The 19,947-nt window shown below is 38.0% G+C and overlaps 1 protein-coding gene across 1 annotated transcript in view; it reads right to left on the bottom strand.

Moving 5' to 3' along the window:
• The window catches only part of RAPH1 (Ras association (RalGDS/AF-6) and pleckstrin homology domains 1), a 99,851-nt gene that overhangs the window by 62,116 nt on the left and 17,788 nt on the right, over positions 1-19,947 (bottom strand). Inside the window, 2 exon segments of the mRNA XM_052791295.1 lie at positions 1,088-1,207; positions 17,789-17,824. Of these exon segments, the coding sequence (XP_052647255.1) occupies positions 1,088-1,207 (120 nt within the window). The 5' untranslated portion in view covers positions 17,789-17,824.

The raw sequence follows: 19,947 nt of genomic DNA, 5'->3' as shown, positions 1-19,947 counted from the left end.
TCCCCTGCAGATCCTCACTTGAGGTAATTTACAGGGCCTGTGCCTTCAAAACAGCTCCTCCTTACCATCAAAAATCCTTCACAGGGAGTTAAAACAACAAGAATTACAATATAAAGATTTCTTTCACACTGTCTTCCATTCATCTCAAAAGGCAGGATTCTTTATTGCCCTGCATGCACAAGTTCAGAAAAAAAAGTGATTTTCCCCTAGAGTGCTATGTACATTTAGATCTTGCAGGCAGAGATTTAACCAGAAGATAAGACAGATGAGCCTGAATGTGAAATGCTGTCACATGATTAGCTCAATTTTCCTTCAGTCTTTGGGTAAGATGAAGATGAGAAAAGCTACCTCTTCTCTAGCTTACTGAAACTTAAGGTATCATACCTTTGCTTAAGTCTAGGTGACAAAGAGGGAGAAGATGAAATATGTTATTCAAGAGGGCCAGCTCACGCAGCTGAAAAAAACATAGCAGGCAGTCACAGAGAAATGGCCTATCACCCCAAGAGTCTGGCATACCACGCAAAATGCAAGATCTGCTTGTGAAGGAAAGGAAAAAGCACTAGAAAAAAGGAAGTGCCAAAAGATGATGTCCTTTCAGCTGCCTCTCTAATGCAGGAAGAGTACTCTGGAATAATGGTGAGTCCTCTAGGGTGTATCAGGGCACCTTAACATGTCATCAGTGGCAACATTCACAATTTCTTGTTCCTTATTGCTGTTCAGGTGCAACGAATAAATGCTGTCATAGCTGGACAATGTCCAGCCATATGTTTGGAGATTTAGCCTACCTCTAGCCAGCTAAAGTCAGTGTTTCTCTATATACATGAGTACAAAATACCAATTCCATAGCTGTCAGAAGGAATCATACCCTTTGGGAAAGGTCAAACTAGCAGGTCGTGAAAAATGAATTTAACAACTTTGAGATGGGGAAAACAAGCCACTTTAGAAATCTTTAAAGAGTACTGAGCTGGTCACATGCTAGAGTCTACCTTGCTTCAAGTGGCAGTACTAAGTAGTTAGCATCCAACTGAAAAGAAACATGTAATACTTGTAAAGAATTATTCTGTGATATGATTGAAACCTCGCTAACCTGTGTGAGTTTGTCCAGTTCCCCCAGCCAGGCCCCAAACATCTTGTCCAGATCCTGATCTTCCTTATCACTATCTTCTTCCGCACCATGGTCAAGTTCTTCATCTGATAATTGCTCCATCTGAAAAAAATTAAAGATTGATACTCAAATGGTATCAGTGTCTAAGAAAATTGGTGTCAGCTACTAAGTTTCTAAAAAAGTTTTCTGAAGTCAAAGCACATGTCTGTCCATAAGCTTTATAAAAATTGCATACATTCACAGTTTATTACCCTGCTGAAAAGTAAAGAGTTAGTGTGAAAGCTGCAATGGATAATTACAAAGCCATTCTTGCAGCTCACTTTTGTCAGAACCTTGCAGAAAAAGATGAAGAACAGAGTACACAATATTTAATACACCACCAGAAATTATTTCATGCTAGCCTTGCACGTGCATTCATTGCCAGCTATTGTTGGCAAAGTCTATTGACTTTACATTACAAAAATTCAACTCTTGTCCAAGGAATTCAGCTGACCACAGTTAAGCAACACCATTCAACCCACAGGAAGTGCAGTCTCACTGCACTGCAAATAGCTGACTCTACACATCTGTAAACAGAAATGCTGAAACAGGCCACAGAGAATGCCAGCAATACATCCCATGAGACCGTTTAAATCTTGGACACTGTCCAGATCACTTCAGTGATACTGCACAGTTTTTACCCAACAAAGAAACTCCTCCCTGGAAGCAGAAAGTCGTGATTACAGCTATCAGACCCTCCTTCATTCAACAAATTTGAGTGACCAAGATAAAGACTTAACTTCTCCAAAGGTTATCTTTTATCACCTCAAAGGAAATAAATCTTTTGTTAAACAAGCCTCTATTCTCTTCCCCAAACATGTCCTCCAAGCCCCTTATATGGAGTTAAGACACACGTGCCTTCCTGGGTACATCCACACTGTTAAACCCAGGATCTGGTTCAGAATGAAAGTTTACATACTTGGGAGGAAAATGACATAGGCAACAATTTGGGAGTGATCAGGCACTACAGAAGAGTAAATCCTAGAGATGTGCTATAGAATGTCCAGAGAGACATGAGAACAGATGACCACCAAGAGCTACACAAAAAATTCATGGTGTGCTGTACAGCTTGATTTGGTCAAGTCACAGGCTACATAGTAATTTGCTACGTAGTTTTCAGAAAGCTCCAGTTCACATTTCGTAGATTTAAAAGCAAACTTTCTAAATGCTAGTCTTCAGAAAAAGACAAATCTTGGTCTGAAAGACACCAGTGTTGCAAAGTTGAACTGATGAGAGATGTAATGAAAGATGATAAAGGGGATCTCAGAGGAAAACTGTTCGATCCATTTTTGACTTTATATGACAATAGTTCATGCAAAAAACCTCCATGATTGAAAAATAGCCCTTCCTTCTATTTATATATTGCTTATATTTCACTTTACCTTGATAAAATAATCAGGGAACAGGAGATTTCAGAGGTCATCTACAATTCTGAGGTCAGCAGAAGCCAGTGCCTCCCACAGATGCAAGATACTGCCATCCAGTTGCTCTAGGCAAAGCGGCTTCAGTCTCCTACTGAGATTTTACTTTTGTGGGACAGCACAACGCAGCTGCTTACCTTAAAACGGACAATAATACTAAAGCTAACCTGGCATGGCATACTGCACCAAGCAAACACTGAACAGATTAAATTCACCATCTGAATCTCATTTCTTCCAACACTTGTTCTGAGTCCTGTTAAGTACTTCCAGTACTCCAGGGAAGGGAAGGAAGCTCTTCCTAAAATCTAAAAGTGATGCTGAAATCCAAAAAATGCCAATATACTTATGTAATAGAGCTGCATCCTTCCACCAAGACTGCACCAGTTTTTATGTTCTGTAAGTCAGGCATGCCTTCCCCTGCAAGATTCCTCTCCATGATGTCACCTGAAAGCCCTTCCACATACAGAACTGGAGACAGCAGTGTAGCAGCAACTCATACTCTGCCTGGACTTCTGCAAAACAAACAGAAACTGGATTCCACTTCCATGCCCCTTCAAAGCTTTGCTTTTATACAGACCAGAAATATTGTAAATTCAATACAAAACACATCATACTTAAGGTGACATGTTCAAACTGCTGTAACAGTGTTCACATTCAACAACATAGCATTTCTCTATGTCTAGGTACACTTGAAGCAAAGGCTAAGGGAAGCTATTAAAAGCATGCCTTAGGAAATATGACTATGAACTGGCAAATCAAATGAATGGAAACTGTGATATAAAACAGACCGAGCTCAATATTTACAGATACTTTACACTGCTAGCCTTTCCCTCTTTGAGCTGTTTTTGCCACTTAATCTACAGTTAGATGGGACTTGTCTTGCAGTGCATTCATTCTACAGCACTGTTCATAACTCATCCTTTCATTAAGAGAGGAGCTTGTTCTTTTTACTAATATTTCTGACAATCTAAGCTGTGGAAAGAAACCAGCATTCTCAATTTCCCATAAGCTGTTGCTTTAGCTATTTTAGCTTGGCATCAGAGACACTGCTTTAGTTCCAGTTACTCTGAAGACAGAATTAGCAGCCTAAAGAAAACTTTTACAAGTAAAGTACTGTCGTGTCAGCAAGTCTGGCACTAAACCCTGTAGTATTTGCCAGCACCCTGTAGTATAGTCCCCACCCAAGCTTCCTAACGTCAGCTGCATTTCCTATGAGCCTGTCAACGTTTGCTTGCAAAAGGCACACAGAGGATAGTGTCTCGCTTAAGAAACCGCTAATATTAACTTGCTAGTTCTGTAAAAGGGATCTCTCTTAGCACAAGCTCCCCTACTGGAAGGAGATATTCCAAAGGACATTAATTAAAGGATTAATTCAATAAATTAAGGCAGAGACAAAATGCTCAGATAACAGTATCTGAACTTTTTGACATAAGAATTTGAAACAGTAACAACTCAAAAAAAGTGCACATTCCAATTAAAAAGCTTGACATTTTCCTTTTTACAGCCATTTTCTTTCTCACTGTTGTTGATCACAGCAAACATGCACCATACTTTACCAAATCATGATCTAACAGGGAGTTATCACACCTTTCTAAGGATATGACATTTTTATTTATAACAAGAAAGAAAAATGGCATATGTTTAAAGGGTTGGGGGGGTTGTGTGTGCTTTGTTTTGTTTTGTTTGTTTTTAAAGAGTCATTTAGAACTATATTAGATCTAAGAAATGGAAAAGGAATAACTGTTCTAGTGTGACACCATAAAGTAAGCCACTTATATTCCTAGAGCATTTGCAGGGTAGCAGAGTTTAGGTAGCTGTTGCCTCTGCTTAGCTTATACCAGGCGAAGTGCCAAAGTAATTTTAGTATTCATTTTTCAACACTTCCCCTTCTATTCTGTTCAAGTGTATGTCAGAACAGAATTTAATGAAAATCAGCAGCATCATTCTGGGATGCCTAGATAAAATAAGGTACCAACATGGTATAGTCTTCCATATGCAAGTAAGGCTTCCTGCACTGAAGTGTGGTCTACGGAGTATTTCATTATGCACTATGGACTGCATCAGTCAACTTTATCTGTTTGAAATGCTGTTTAAACAGGCAGACTCATAATAGCTTTAAGTCAACTGTCTAGTTTCCAAAACAGTTCATTAGATTTGTTCACTTTCAAATGCATGAAGCACAGTATTCTAACATTGTTTTATGAAAAATCACTGAGGCTTTCATTAGAAGTCACCAGTTGCAACAGTTAATCATAATCTACTATTTTAATTACACTGTCAGGATAAAAAAAAAAAAACACAAACTTACCAATAATTTAGAAAAAAAGAAACATTTACTCTTTCAACCTGATTGTTATGCAAGCCATTATAGCTTTTAGTATGCCAGGACAAATGTGAGATGATGTGATATCAAAACACATAAGGAAAGATGAAAAGCCCAAGAACAATGCTTCAAATACACCATTTTGACATTTTCAAGAAAGACACCATTGCAGAATTCTGAAACTAACAAATTGCTGTCATCAGAAAGCAACAGCTTTGAGACAGAGGTAAGTTATAATCAAAAGTGTACTTAAAGTGTCTTTCACTGAGACCCCATTCTGCAGACTTGCACTTTGAGACAGTAGTTCCTGCCCTAAATCAACCCAGTTCAAGAGAATAGGATATTATTATATTAACAATATTTCCTTATAATGAAAACACTCTGCACTGAAAAAAGTAGTTGTAAAAGAATAAGACTGCAGGATTTGTTTACATCACACTTAATTAACAATGGAAAGATTATCAGAGAAACAAAAATAGTATTCTGTGTCCTACTAGAAATGCCAATGTGATTAAAGGTTCAGCAACAATAATGTTTTTATTCACTATAATTTCAGAAGCACTGTAATAAGCATTTTAACTAGAGATGCTTAAGTATGTTCAAAGGCAACTGACAGCATAAAACCCCAAAATGAAAACAAACCATCTTTCAGGCAACTGATGTTTTTACCCCCAATCTTTTTTATTATTTAAACACAAGCCTGTACAAGCTCATGCTTGTTACTGAACTAAGGATCTTCTTCCTAAAAACAACTATTGAATTTGTTACAAATCTATTACAGGAATGCAGTAGACAATACACAAACATTCAAAACACCATCTGAACAAGTAACGATTTTTGCATTTTTAAATCTAGCCCCAGGAACCAAAAGGAACTATATCACATACTCTGGTTTGGAAAACATACTCTGTTTGGAGCCGGTTTGGAAATCAGAGTTGTTCTTCCATTTGGCATCATCTGTGTGTCATCATGCCAGTATCCATTTCTGTTTAAGAAGCTGTATATGACAGAACACTACAGTAGTATACCGTATGAGCACATAAGCATAGTGTGCAGACATAAATACAGGAGTAAGATTCTAGCAGGTATTCATTCACCTCTAATACTTGTTCACCTCAGTGCTTAAAGAAATGTTACTTACACAGAAAAAAAAATTAAATGCTTTCACAAAACTGACAGCCAAAGCTCACATCCACATTTCTACACATTTTCTTGACAATCTGGTAAATAATTAAAGGTAGTTTGAGCACGTAAATTATTTGTTTCATATTAATATTCTGTTCACATGACAGGGACTGATCAAATCCAGCAAGTTCTTAAGTAAAAAAGAAGAAAGTCTTATGCTGTGACTGACATTTCTCCTTTGAATTTAATACTGCAGCGCACTAAGTCAATGATACAGCGCAGATCATTTCCTTTAGCATTTCCATGTTTCTTCTTAATAAGCATAAAATATTCTGAAATTAACTGCTTCTGAAAAAGTGATTTGGAGGGGGATTAGAAAGTTATGGAAAATTCTTAGTGTATTATCCAATGTCCTATAACCCAATTTACGTTAAGAGTAATGTAGATGAAAACCTGAACAAAAGAGCATTTGTTTTCTTTTAGCTTCAAACAGCATAGGAACTAGCTGAATACATCCCAAGGCTCCTACAGCACACAGACATTCCAATGCCTCTCAAATTCAAAAACTGAGGTACAAATCTGTCAGCCAAAAAATTCAAATTCAAAACATCCCAACTAAAAATTTTATGTCAAGTGAAAGCTTCCTTCAATATACTATTTTGAGCCAACTTTGAGCTTTGTTTTTCTTTTTTTAAACCATGCTTCAGGCAATAGTTTTCCAGGCTTGTAGTCACACAACACAGTGAAAACACATTGAATGTCTGATAAAAGATAAAGCTTCAGCCACTTCAGTAAAAACAAAGAGACCTTTTATAACCAATAACCTCATATGTTTCTGAAATTACTCAGGCAATAATTTTAATAGTTAAAATTCTGCATTTATGTATTATACAAAGAAAGCATCTGTTGCCACATTTTAAAAATCAAATAATGTCTGTGCACTCTTTTGTACCAGTTAAACAGGTAAACCTGCGTAAGCAATACAGCTTTAAATTGGAAAAATAGAATCTATGCCTTGCATACATGAAGAGATTCACATACTTAGAAGTACTGTGGTTGACCTCTTGAGGTCCTGGACAGCAATATCTACCTGCCTCAGTGTAAGATCCAAGAAAGAAATAGTTGCACCTAAACACACATCAATAGATTGAAGATATAATTAAGGTGTATAAATCATTCATAGTTACTAATGTATTTCAATACTGGGTCACCGGCTTATTAAGGAATGTGACAACCTCTGATTCAAGTCTACTACCTGTTTCCTGCCCTTCTTTCCCTCCCTCCGCAACTCGTTAAGGATGTTTTCTTTACATCAACAGATGATCTGCCACAATTCAACTGAACTGTCCTGTCAAACTCAACTGCATTCCAACTATCAAGGAAGCAAGGGACTCAGCATTACTTTTGGAAATAGGCTTTAATTCCTTACTTATTTCTTAAATAAACTAAGTAGTAGCAATTTGGAAATAGGGTTGGCAAAAAGGAATGAACAAGTGTTTACACACATGGGGCTTTTTAAGCTGTTCTTCAAAATTAAAATAGGGCATTGGACTTTAGCAATAAATCCTATTCTTCAGACATAGGAAGTCAAGAGCAGAACATGAGATGTACAAGACTCATTCAAAGCAACTAGTAGAACGAAGCCAAATAATTATGGAATACATAAAAACAGCTTTAAAAGCAATGTGCAGTTTGAGCATATTTCATTTTCCAGTCTTACTTGGTATTAGGCAGCTAGTCTGGAGTGCAGAAATCCAGCAAGTACGAAAACCCGACATCCTCACTGTAAGGCCTTATTCTCAGGTTTAGCTGGAGGTACAAAACTGGACAGCCCACAATATTCCCTCCCTTACCCACTGATCTGTGCAACATGCAAGAATATATCTTTGAAACCACGGAAAAGAAATCTTTATGCCTGAAAATGCATGTTTTGAATTGCAGACAGGCTAGAGTTTCAGTAAAAGATGGATTAAAAGCTGCTCAAAGTAACAGTTATTCAAACAGCCTGATTTCTAATGCTACTGCTAAAATTAAGCACACGCCTGTACAAGAACCTGCCTTTGCCTCTAGCTGTTTGTATTTTAAGCCCAGCCGAACAACAACCTTTTCACTAAGTTCTTATAGAGAATATAAAGAAAACTATTTTTAAGTTTGTAATAAAAATAATTATAGCAACACAAGTGAACACATAACTTACGTAAATTTTATCAACTGCTAATGAAACAACTGTTTGAAAAAGCAACTGGAAGAAGAAAAAAGTCTTAATCAGCTATCAGATGGTAATATCAAAGCAAACTCACTGTTCCTGGACCACCCCCCCCAAATACATCAGTGCTGTATAAACTCCCCCTCTAACTTTAGTTGACACAAGCACCCACAATTTCCTGAAATAAACAAACTGAAGATACTAGAATGTTTACTTCATCATCTTGATTTCTAACAAACAATGGGAAATACTTCTGATGTGCCACAGAAAAATCGCCCACCCCTTCGTTTGAAAGCTTGAAGAAAGAGGTAAAATACAAAGTGGATCAAGCAGAAGTCTACCCTATATTCCATGGGGTTGGTTTCTCATCATCACTTAAGCTGTCTTTGTATTATTACTACTTATATTGACTCTAGCTTTCCATAACTGCAGCCTGAAATTTTAAATTAGTCTCCACAGGGTGACCCCCTGTATAATGAAACACATTTAAAAGATCTTTCTTCCTGTAAGAGAGGGGACACACCAAAATTACTGAAACGTCTACTGAAGAATCTATCTAACTGCATCTGGAATTTGCGCTGCTGAGAAGGCACACAGTAGAACCTTTATTCCCTCCAATATATTTCAGTGCCTGTCTCACATCTAGCCAGGCAGATGTTGCCTTGAAAAGAAGGGGCTTTATCAATCATTGTGTCCCATTTCCTGAACCAAGATTCCAGCCGGAGTACCCAAGCAAACATTAAATTAATTCCCATAAAAAGAGCATCCTAGATTACATCATGTCTCACAGCAGATTCTTTATGAATACAACCTGAAGACAGCTTTAAAAAACTGCTTAGCCAGAGATCATGAAAACAAGTTGCCTTAGGTAAAATATTTGTCAAGCAGAGTATAAAATATAGGTGTTCCCTAAAACAATGACGCTCATTAGTTGCAGGAGCCAACATCTTAGTCTTACCAGCTAAGACTAGAGCATTTTCAGTGTGAAAACAGAACGAGACTATGAAAGCTAGGAAAATGTGTAACTTTGAATCTATATCAGTCTGCCTTCAGTAGGCAGAGATGTACTTAAAAACATACATTAGCTCCAATTTTCCAGAATCTTCATTATGAAGTTATCATAACACAAACACTATTGTAGCATCTCTTCCCATGCGGTTTTAGCTTTGGAATGATGTTCAAAAGAAGAATAACAAACATTAACAAGTTGATGCAGAAAGAGAGTTTAATGCAGTAACTTCAAGAAGTGTATGTCTGTAAATAATTTTTTTTTACATAACTAATCTTTTTTAAATATTAGTAGGAAGTAGACAGAGTATGCATTTTGTATTATAAATGAAAAAAATCTTAGAGCAGCTGCAACCTTGACAAAAAACAGCTAGATGTCAAAAAAAAAAAAAGGTTTCATAGTCAAGTTAAACTTTATTACACAATTTGAGAATGTACAAATTCAAAGCTTTAAGGGGGTTATTTATGCTTGACTCCAGACAACACATACTTTGAACATGCTCATGACAGTATTTGAAGAGGACAGAAACACACTATCAGGTCAACCTGTCTTAGAGGTTTTTAGATAAACGGCGAATTTTGCTCAAGTAAATGATCATTAAAAAGCATCTCTCTCTTACCCACTGAAGAACCACAAGTGACTCACAAGAAGTTCTGCTATTTCAGTCCTGAGTTTTTCTTTCAGAAGAATCCTTCCTACCAATCCTCAAGATTACACTTCCTATATGTTGCAGGCCATTAAACTTCCCCCAGGTTGAAAGCTGATGGAGCCTCTACAGTAAGTGAAAAATTACTAAGCAAAATAAATTTCAGATGCCTCTGAGGTGATTCTTGGTCCACACAGATTAGGAAAAAGAAAAGCCCTCAGACATTTCTTGCCAATTTGATCTGAGCGATAGGGGCAGAACAGATTTCAGCCAACTCTAGCCACTATTTTGAGTAGACAGCAAGACAAGACTATGCAAGCGTCTCAGAGTGAGGATTCCCTACCTCAGACCACAGGGCTTCTTGCTCTGCTTTCCCAATTCTAGCTATGGCCACAGATTTCAGGAAAACATAACACCCTTAAATATTTCATTAATTGTGAAGGGAAGGTTGGGGGGGTGGTGAGGAGACGTGCAGCAGCATAGGGAAAAAACAAGCATTCCTGATCACAGCAGGCAGCTCACTTAAGTCCTGAAGCGTAATATTCAATTCAATTACAGCTGTTATCCTAATACACAGCTGCAAATGATACGAGAACACTAAGGGCAATGTAGGCAACCCTTTTGTCCCCAGAGTACACAAAGGAAGTGGATGAGAGATCCAGAAGTGCACATCTCCTAATGACATGGTAGACTCACACATACTGATCAGCCAGCCCGAAGCTCCACTAAAGCTTATATAAAACCTTTAGAAAAAGAAACGAAGAACTTGGATGTCTGAACTGTTACTGAAACTTCCCAAGGGCTTAATGATTCAAGTAAAAATGCAAGCCTTTAACATCCTTGTATGCATTTATCATCGAAACTACACCAGACATGTTGGAAGAATGAAGGAAGGAAGATTTCCATTTTCCAGATAAGGGCCAAGGCAAGGAATACAAAGCAAACTGCTCATGGTTTGGGCAGACAGAACAAGGAAAACTGCGTACATCCATAACTGTACCTTCAGTAACATTCTGTATGTAACAACAGAACATAAAATCTGACTAAAAAAGCACAGAAACATGCATGGTATTTTACATAACCAGTTAAAGGATTCTATTTTGAAACAAGGACATTTTCAGACATACTACTAACAACAGTCCAAATGATGATCCAAAAGGTCTAACACATTTTTCAAATAAAACAGCACCTAATTCTGCTATGTCTTACTTGGCCCTCTCTTTCTTCTATAGCTGCTAGTGTTGATGGAATTATAATAGAAGGAAAAAAAAAAATCAAAACCAAGCAATAACACACAACAAAATCAAGACTGTCTTATTCTGTAGGGGGGGCACACAACAGCCTTCAAAAGGATTCAACTGAGACATGAGCAAAACATCTTTTTATGATGCAGATCTACATTCTTCCCTCTCCCGCAGTATACAGTTCCATCCCTGTGATTGCTATTCAACATGCAGGTTGCATTGACTATTCTATTTACAGGCAATGCAAAAAGAGGTACTTCTATGTTGGTGCAGTTGGTAAGGAAACCCAGCAAACAGGAAACTCCTTAATTCAGGATCAGCAGGTGACTGAACCAAGATGCATGAAACTGCATGAAGGGATGTGCACTCGGAAGGAGGGGACGTCTCAAACAATACATAAGAGACACAGCATGAAAGAATGACATTGTATATACATCCATAAACTTAATGGGCACTGAAAACCACTTGTCAGCTGCATTTAAAGGAAACCACTTTACTACCACCACTAAACTAAGCACTAATTTAATAATGCAACAGAAGCAGGTGAGACTAGCCTGTGCACAGGTGCTGTACATTCATGCCATTCTGGCTACTCCCTGAATGACAGCTCCACAGGTACCCAATCTACCACACTGCCCTGTGGATCTTCTTTTCAATCCAGAGAAGCATTAGAAGACACACCGTAAATTAATTTCTATGAGCTTACTTGCTTCTTGCAACTTCATTCATTCCAGAAAAGTTTACGTAGTCTCTCTTCTCCATCAGCAGACTAAGAATAGCAATGAATTTTGTGACAGTATTTGGCCTTACACATAGATCCCAGGAAATACCCAAATGTTCTTGTAGCTGTGGCCCAGTAATAACAATCACCAGGCTGACAGCAGCACTTTTAGGCTCACCCTACACTTGGGAAGGGAAGAAGCTCTTGCCAACCAATCAGTATAAAATTGACATCCCTTTACAGATCAGTCTATGTCTATTGTGCCTGTAGAGAGTCTTTTTCCACCAGGAATGAATACTCAAAGAAATTCATTTTTACACACATACTAGGCAGTCTTTCAACTATAAGAAAGCAAAATAAAGCAAGTAACTACCAACTACATATATAAGCTGGACATCTTAACAGTACTTATAGAAGATGGTATATATGAAAGATCAAACCAACCAGGAGGAAGGAGGTGTAAGAAAATCATTTAGGTCATAGGTCAAATTACAATACAGGTGAGGGTATGTCCTCATACCACTCTGAGCTACTCTATGCTTTAATACAGTTAAAAACTAATTTTTGCTCAAGGGACTCTCTCAAAGGTTAAAAATAATCATTATGCCAATGCTCACTTAAGATAACCATACCAGACACTGGCAATCTCTATAATGTGGGTACTATCTAGACTCAGAAGAAGTTGCCAAATCCCTTTCAACAAGGGCCTAGTGACAGCCTATGAACCATGTTCAAAAAAAATGGAAAAGTAGTGCTTTAGCTATGATAAAGAAACAACATTCTCAACAGGTTGCTTTATATAAACTTTCATATCAGGGTATATATTCTTTACACTAACCTCAGCTGCAACAGGCTGGAAGTTGATTTAGGATTCCTCTTAAGAATTAAGATTACACTGTAAAAAGCTGTATTTCACTATAGCTGGAACTACCATCTCCAGGAAAAAAAAAAAAAGAAAGAAAAAAACACAACTGTATATTTTTCAGAAAACCCACAAATAAATGCAATACACCTAAAGTACATAGGTGTTTCATTCTTAGCATTTATAAGTCAACACATTTTCTTTATAGTTAGCTGTTACAAAACGGCATAACCTTAAGAAACACCACTTTAAAAAAAAGTGTTTAGAGGACAAGTAGGGAAATAATCTTTTAGCTGAAACATTATCAAAGAAGGAAAAAGTATATTCAATTTAGAAGACACCTGATTTACTTTAAACCCACTCCTAACAAGCTGAGCAGAACAACAACAACAACACTGGCTTAAATCAAAAATAAACCTATCTAAACAGCTTCCCCGGCTCAATTAATTTTACATTTTTAAGCTACCAGTAAGACCAGCTTTAAGTATTTAGATTGGCAGTCAATTTTTATCCTCCAACGTCACTGCAAACTGCAAGCAGGGACATTAAACCCCTCTCTATCCCCACCACTCTTTTTCATCAACACCCTCTACACAGAAGGATGTCTGCTGAGGTGTGAGGCAGACGAGGATAGCCACTCTGATGGAAGAAAAAAAATGGATGTATGGCACTGCACCATGACATTACCAGAAAAGAAAGAAATGCTATGTAAGGAGATGCTTTTCCATGGAAAAGCTGTGCCTTGTTGGAGGCTTGGAAGGACTGCATAGAGGAAAGCCCTGTGAGTCTAGGAGAAAGACTGATGTGGGGCACTGGACAGATAAGACCTAGCAGTCAAGACTGGAAAGAAAGGCTGGAAGTTAGCAGGAATGGGGCAGTTTTCTATGACAGGAAAGGGGAGGGGATCATTTGGCAGTAAACCAACATTGCTCACTAGGTGGTGGTGTATGGCACATGGGCTGAAGGGTCCCTTGCCAAACAACGAAATATGGGAGCAGCTATGGGGCATGAAAAGGAGAAAGTACAGACAAGTTCTGCATGATATGGGTGTAGGTGGAAAAACATGTTTATGAATCTCACAACTGCAGGAGAACCACTGCTTTGAGACAGTACTTTATCAGCATCTTCCCCTGGGCCTTGCAGGTGATTAGGCACAATTTCAGATCCCCATAAACCTCACATGCAATAACAAGACAGAAAGCCAACTTCCTGCTGCATAAACTGCAACTCACAGTTTTCCTTGTTGATACTGGAAGAATCCAAGTTCTATTTTGACAACACCACCAGGCAAGGAAAAAAAAAATTCCCTTGAAGGAAGTCCTACACTTGTACAACTCCTCAGCACTCGCTCTTTTTCTCCTCAAAAAGTAAGAGGGATGCCCTTCCAGAAGAGATTTCAACCCACAAAACAACTTCTGTGAGACATATGGTTGAGCAGGGTGCCAAAGCCTGTAACAATTCCACCACCATTATTCTCTAGTAAAGCCTTGTGCTGGTTTTGGCTGGGTTAGAGTTAGTTTTCTTCATAGTAGCTAGTATGGGGCTATGTTTTGGATTTGTGCTGAGAACACTGTTGATAATGCTGAGATATTTTCCTTACTGCTGAGCAGTGCTTACACAGGGTCAAGACCTTTTCTGCTTCTCACACCAGCCCACCAGAGAGGAGGCTGGGGTTGCACAAGAAGTTGGGAGAAGACCCAGCTGGGACAGCTGACCCCAAATGACCAAAGGGATATTCCAGACCATAAGACATCACGCTCAGCATATAAAACTGGGGGAAGAAGAAGGAAGGGGGGGGCGATCAGAGTTATGGTGTTTGTCTTCCCAAGTAACCATTATGTGTGATAGAGCCCTGCTTTCCTGGAGATGGGTGAACACCTGCCTGCCGATAGGAAGTAGTGAACAAATTCCTTGTTTTGCTTTGCTTGCGTGTGCGGCTTTTGCTTTACCTAGTAAACTGTCTTTATCTCAACCCATGAGTTTTCTCACTTCTACTCTTCCGATTCTCTCCCCTATCCTGCCATGGGAGAGTGAGCAACCCGCTGGGTGGCAGTTAGTTGCCAGCTGGGGTTAAACGACAACAAGCCTACAGAAATTGCTGAAGAGGAGAAAGTCTGTGAGCAGATATAGAAAGGCATGTTCATCACTGATAAAGGCTGAAAATACAGCTTAATTCTTATCCGCCATTTTAGCAGAATGTCACTGAAAAACTCTTCCCAAAGTTTCTCAAAAAAAGAAAGAAAAAGAAAAAAAAAAAAGGAGAAAACTGACAGTATTTCTCCCTGCATTTTTTCTTTTTAATACTTCCTTCACTTGGGATTTTGCTTGTACTGTCAATTCAACATCCTTTCTCTGGAAGGATGGTTTAATTATCTTAAACCAAGAAGTCCACATAATAACTCAAACCAGTATCAGCAATTTGAGGTATAAAGCTATGAAATTTGTCACAGACTGCTAACAGGAATCTAAGCATTGCCTACTGAACACTGACCTTAATCTCTAGTTTATAAGCCTCCTGAAATTCATTTAAAAATTTTTTTAAATTGATTTTGTATACTTAAGATGAGCTCTAAAGATACATGTTCATACTGAAAAGCTGCATTATTTCAGTTTCTAAATAAATCTTGGCAGCAGAGAGTGAGGGAGGGAAGGGGGGAAAAAACACCAGTTCTGGACTCTACTCCCTGGAAAAAAGCACTCAAAGCAAGAAAGCAGCCTCAACATAAGAAAGTTTTGTTATGTCAAAGGTTAGAGGTGTCAAAAAGCCAGTTAAGCACCAACTGATGCATTCCAAAAGGACTTGATCTAGAATTTAATTATAGAGATTAAGACCAAATGTAAATATTTAACACAGAATCAATGTTTTAAAGCACACATTCCTGAAAAAGCAAGAAAATCAGCTTCCATAGCAAAAAGGAAAAAAGAAAGTGTAAGTCAAGTCACTGAGGAAGTGAATACGAAATTTCTATACAGTAGAACAACCATGGAAGACGGGACTGACAGCTGGGTCTTGTTAAGGAAGGACTTTAAACAGAAGGATTTAAATTCATGGGATTAGGCCAGCATTCCTAAGAAACACTGTTCAGATCCTAAGCGGCAGAGGCCTTGTCTAAACAGCTCAGCCCGAGTCACGTAAACAACTACTGTAAAGTCTGCTGCCACCACACTTGGTAGCTTTGTGAATGGAACTTTTCTTGCATATGGAAACTACAGACAGTAGAGTGCTTTGCTACTGCAACTGTGGGGAAAAAAATTAAATAAATCGAGTCAACAGACTCTATACTGCCACTCAGGAACATAAGTTCCAAGATTTTTTCCAAAAAGTTTGTTGATTAAAACTAATCCTTCCCACCCCAAACTTTTAAACTAGTGAGCTTTTTTATTCAGCGAAGGATAATCCTAAGCAGGTGGCTGAGTACAGCTATTATACACACAAACATATATACACAGTGCATTATGTTTCACATTACATTTTGCTTATAAACACGCTTGGAAGTTCTATCACTCAGTATTCAATAATTCTTGTCTCTCATCTAACTTTGATTCTGTGGCAAATCAACAAACCAAGGTAAGACAGATTTAGATGATGAGAAGAAAGAACACGTAAGGCTGACTAAAATAACGTTAAAGTTTACAAAAAACTATTTCGTAAAGTCACAATTTTTAGATCAGACTGATATAATTTATGGCTAGTTTTAAAGCCATCTGAAAGTAACATGGGTACTTGTTTTCCATGCAATTTTTTTTTAATATAAGAAGTGAATGAGCCTTTTTAAACATCAGGGCTTCTTAGCAAGGGTCACACTGACTGAAAAACACTGTACAGTAGTTTCATTTCCATGCTAAGAAACACAAGTTCATAGGGACAGGAATGAGATACTCCATGGCATTCATCAGTCTGGGGGACAACTGAATTGTGAACATCAAGAGTCCCTGTAGCTTTCAAGTTAAGAAGAACAGTACTCTACAGGATAGCTCATGGGATTTGCCACACAGCACCCTCCCACAGAATACTTGGCAGCAAAATGCAGGATTATTTCATTTGATAGCAACTACCCTCTGACTGCCATCCTTCCTGGCAACCATAGAGCCTCTCTCCCACTGCACTGGATTTATTTGGAACATGCTACTTCGTAAAAAGTCATAGGTAAATTCAGCTTGTCTATTTCTCAAGATAGATATGGGAATGGCCTTCAAAATAATTCACACAGACCACATTCAAGTCGCCCAGGAAAAGCAAGGCTGGGAGCAGGTTCTATGATATGCTGAAGACAGCAGACCATTTGTGCTTGCCCCTTCAGAAAGAAATTCACCTACTCCTTGAATTTGACCTGTTCCCAGGAACACGCTATTGTGAAAGGGGCAGCCTACCTCCTAGCCGCATTACTCTGCATGATCAACTCATTCATCAAATACACCTACAACTATATCAGCTGAGTAAATCTACACTTACTTTTAGCAAAGCATTTGAGAAATTCAGGCAATTTATTACTGTTGTTGGCATTTAAGAGCTGCAGGATATTAAAAAAAAAAAAAAACAACACATTTTGGATGAATGCTTTCTTTGCATTTAGAAAACACCAACAACTGGCTCAGAAGCAACAAAACTGTAGTTATCTTTCTCTCTATTCCAGAGCCAACTTTCTACAGTCCTTTCCAAAAGAGTTTTTGGGAAAATGTTTGTACAAGCTTTCCCGGTATCATCTTTTTTTTTTTTTTTTTTTTAAGCTCCTGTTCATACAATTTAAAACAACTTACACATTAAAGCTTGAGCCAGCCTAATACTTCATTGCTGTCAAGAAAACGACAGACTCTCCTTCCCCTACATCCACTAGCACTTTGCCCCAGAACATCACTGAGCCTGCTCAACCTTCTAAACCACCAGAAAGCTCACTCAACACTCCAAACACCAAAATAATCTTTCTGCTGAGTTAGCAAACGCAAATAGATTACCCTTTGACTGGACAAATAATAGAGCCAACACATTCTTTTGGGTTCATACCAGACAGCTGGCAGAAGGGACACAGAAAGAAACAAGTGGGACTTCCCTTTTTTGGCAGCAGCAAGTTCACATGTAACAGGCTCACCTGTAACTTGCAACTCCACTTCCAGCTCACAGTGTACTATAAAAAAAATCAAACACTTGGCTTACATTTCTTAAGTTCATAATAAATAGAAAAGGCTACCTTTCCAATCAGCACAGAGAAAATTTCAAATGCTACCTACTGTAGGGCATATGCAAACACATATGCATGACACTGAAAAACAGTTATAATTGTACTGCATTTGCATTTATTTATATTAAAATTGGATCAGTTTTACCAAATCAGTAAAATGACAAGTCTTAATAAATTACTTAAGCTACAAGCATATTTAAAGCTTGTACTTTTCATTACAAGCATTTAATGTTTTAGCACTTCTCAGATATCAAGTTAATCCCTAGAGAAGACTATACTTAAACAGAAGTTGGAACAATTTGGGGGAAAAAAAATAGTAGAGCATTACCAGCCATAAATACATTAATAATTCTGAATTCAGAGAACTTCCAGCATTAACTCTGTAGCACTGAGGCACAAGATATGAAAACACAGCATGCCCATGCCATTACAGAGAGCTTTCAAATTAGAGGCTAAATACAGAAATGGTGTTTTCCCTGCTGCACTTTTTCATTTAATGCTTACTTGGTCAGACATTTCTGGAATCTAAACATTTATTTCACAAGTACAGGACCTTGCATATATTGGAATTTGTGGTCTCAGAACCAGCCCAAAGGCAACACATGTAAGCACATCTGTGCCCCTAAATATGTGTGTATATAATTTTAAAATATATTATTTATAAAATAATAAAAGAAAACTCTCTCACCAATGTGAGTTACTTATTCACTAGAATAGTCTATAGGTATTCATAACATTGGAACATTTGTGCATGAGCAAGGGCACAGCTCTGTTAAAAATGCACCACAGAACTGATGACATAAAGGTACAAATGAATACTTGTTGCAACACAAATTCCACTAAGAAGTAAAATTTGAAAGGAAGGGCTTACACTAACAGGCCTGTATTTGTAGCATAGTTTTCCCAAATTATCAGGGACAAACAAGACATTCTTTCCTTAGATGTAAACGCTCCTCTACTACATGAAATGGTATGAAGAAATGGCATGAAGCTTCGTCGGGAAGTTCAGATTGGACATTAGAAAAAGGTTCTTCACTGAGAGGGTGGTTGGTGACTGGAAGAGGCTCCCCAGGGAAGTAGTCATGGCACAAAGCCTGTCAGAGTTCAAGGAGCATCTGGATGATGCTCTTAAGTCATACAGTTTAGTTTTAGGCAGTCCTGCAAGAAGCAGGGAGTTAGACTCAATGATCCTCATGGGTCCCTTCCAACCTGAGATATTCTATGATTCTATGAATCATAGAATTTGGGTAGAGTTATAATTGTGCAGTTTACTACCAATTCCATGAAGTTAAAGTCACTTCAATTTTTCATTGTCTGAAGCATACATTAACTAGTTGATACAGGCTGCTTCTCCTGCCAGTGTAAGAAACATTCTGCAGTCTTCATACAGAAATTAAGCCATGATATACAAGTTCACATTTGTTTCGAAGTTTGTATATGGCTTCATTCAGATGAATATCCACCATCTGCTGGCACCACCAGCACACAGATGACTGCCTCTAACTCTGCTGTGAGCAATGAGAAAGAGAAATGGGGTGACTAGCTTCAGGCACGCAACAGAGCACCCTTCCTCCTACATTCCTTCACAGCCTTCCAGAGTACAGTATGTGCTTTATAAACCATTACATGCTAATAACTACATGCGCGGTTTGGGGTTTTGTTGGGTTTTTTTCAAAAACCAAAAAAGATATGAGCATGAGTGGTTAATGTCATACCCTAATATTTTCAGAAACACTTCAATTCAAATTCTTTCATAAGAATATTTTGACATACTTAAATACTTTAAAAAAAACAAAACAAAACAAAAAACAAAACACCAAAACCCCACACTTATAATTCCAAGCAAGGAACACTAAGGGCTCACAAAATTCTGTGTAATGACCAGATATTAACAGTGCCAAGCTAAGTCTGGAGTAACTCAAGCAAAGTAAGGATTTTCTAATCTTTTACCCACATTGCCAGAGTCAAGACTGCAAAATTCCTTTGGAATTACACTTTTAAAATATCTTCTGCTAGACCTTTACTTAGTGTAAAGGGTACTTACAAGAATACTCTGCTGTAGATCCCTG

Source organism: Harpia harpyja, chromosome 7, assembly GCF_026419915.1.
Source record: "Harpia harpyja isolate bHarHar1 chromosome 7, bHarHar1 primary haplotype, whole genome shotgun sequence".
In the NCBI taxonomy this organism is placed as follows: Eukaryota; Metazoa; Chordata; class Aves; order Accipitriformes; family Accipitridae; genus Harpia; species Harpia harpyja.
Note: the sequence above shows the minus strand (reverse complement) of the source record. Positions and strands in the feature narration are given on the sequence as shown.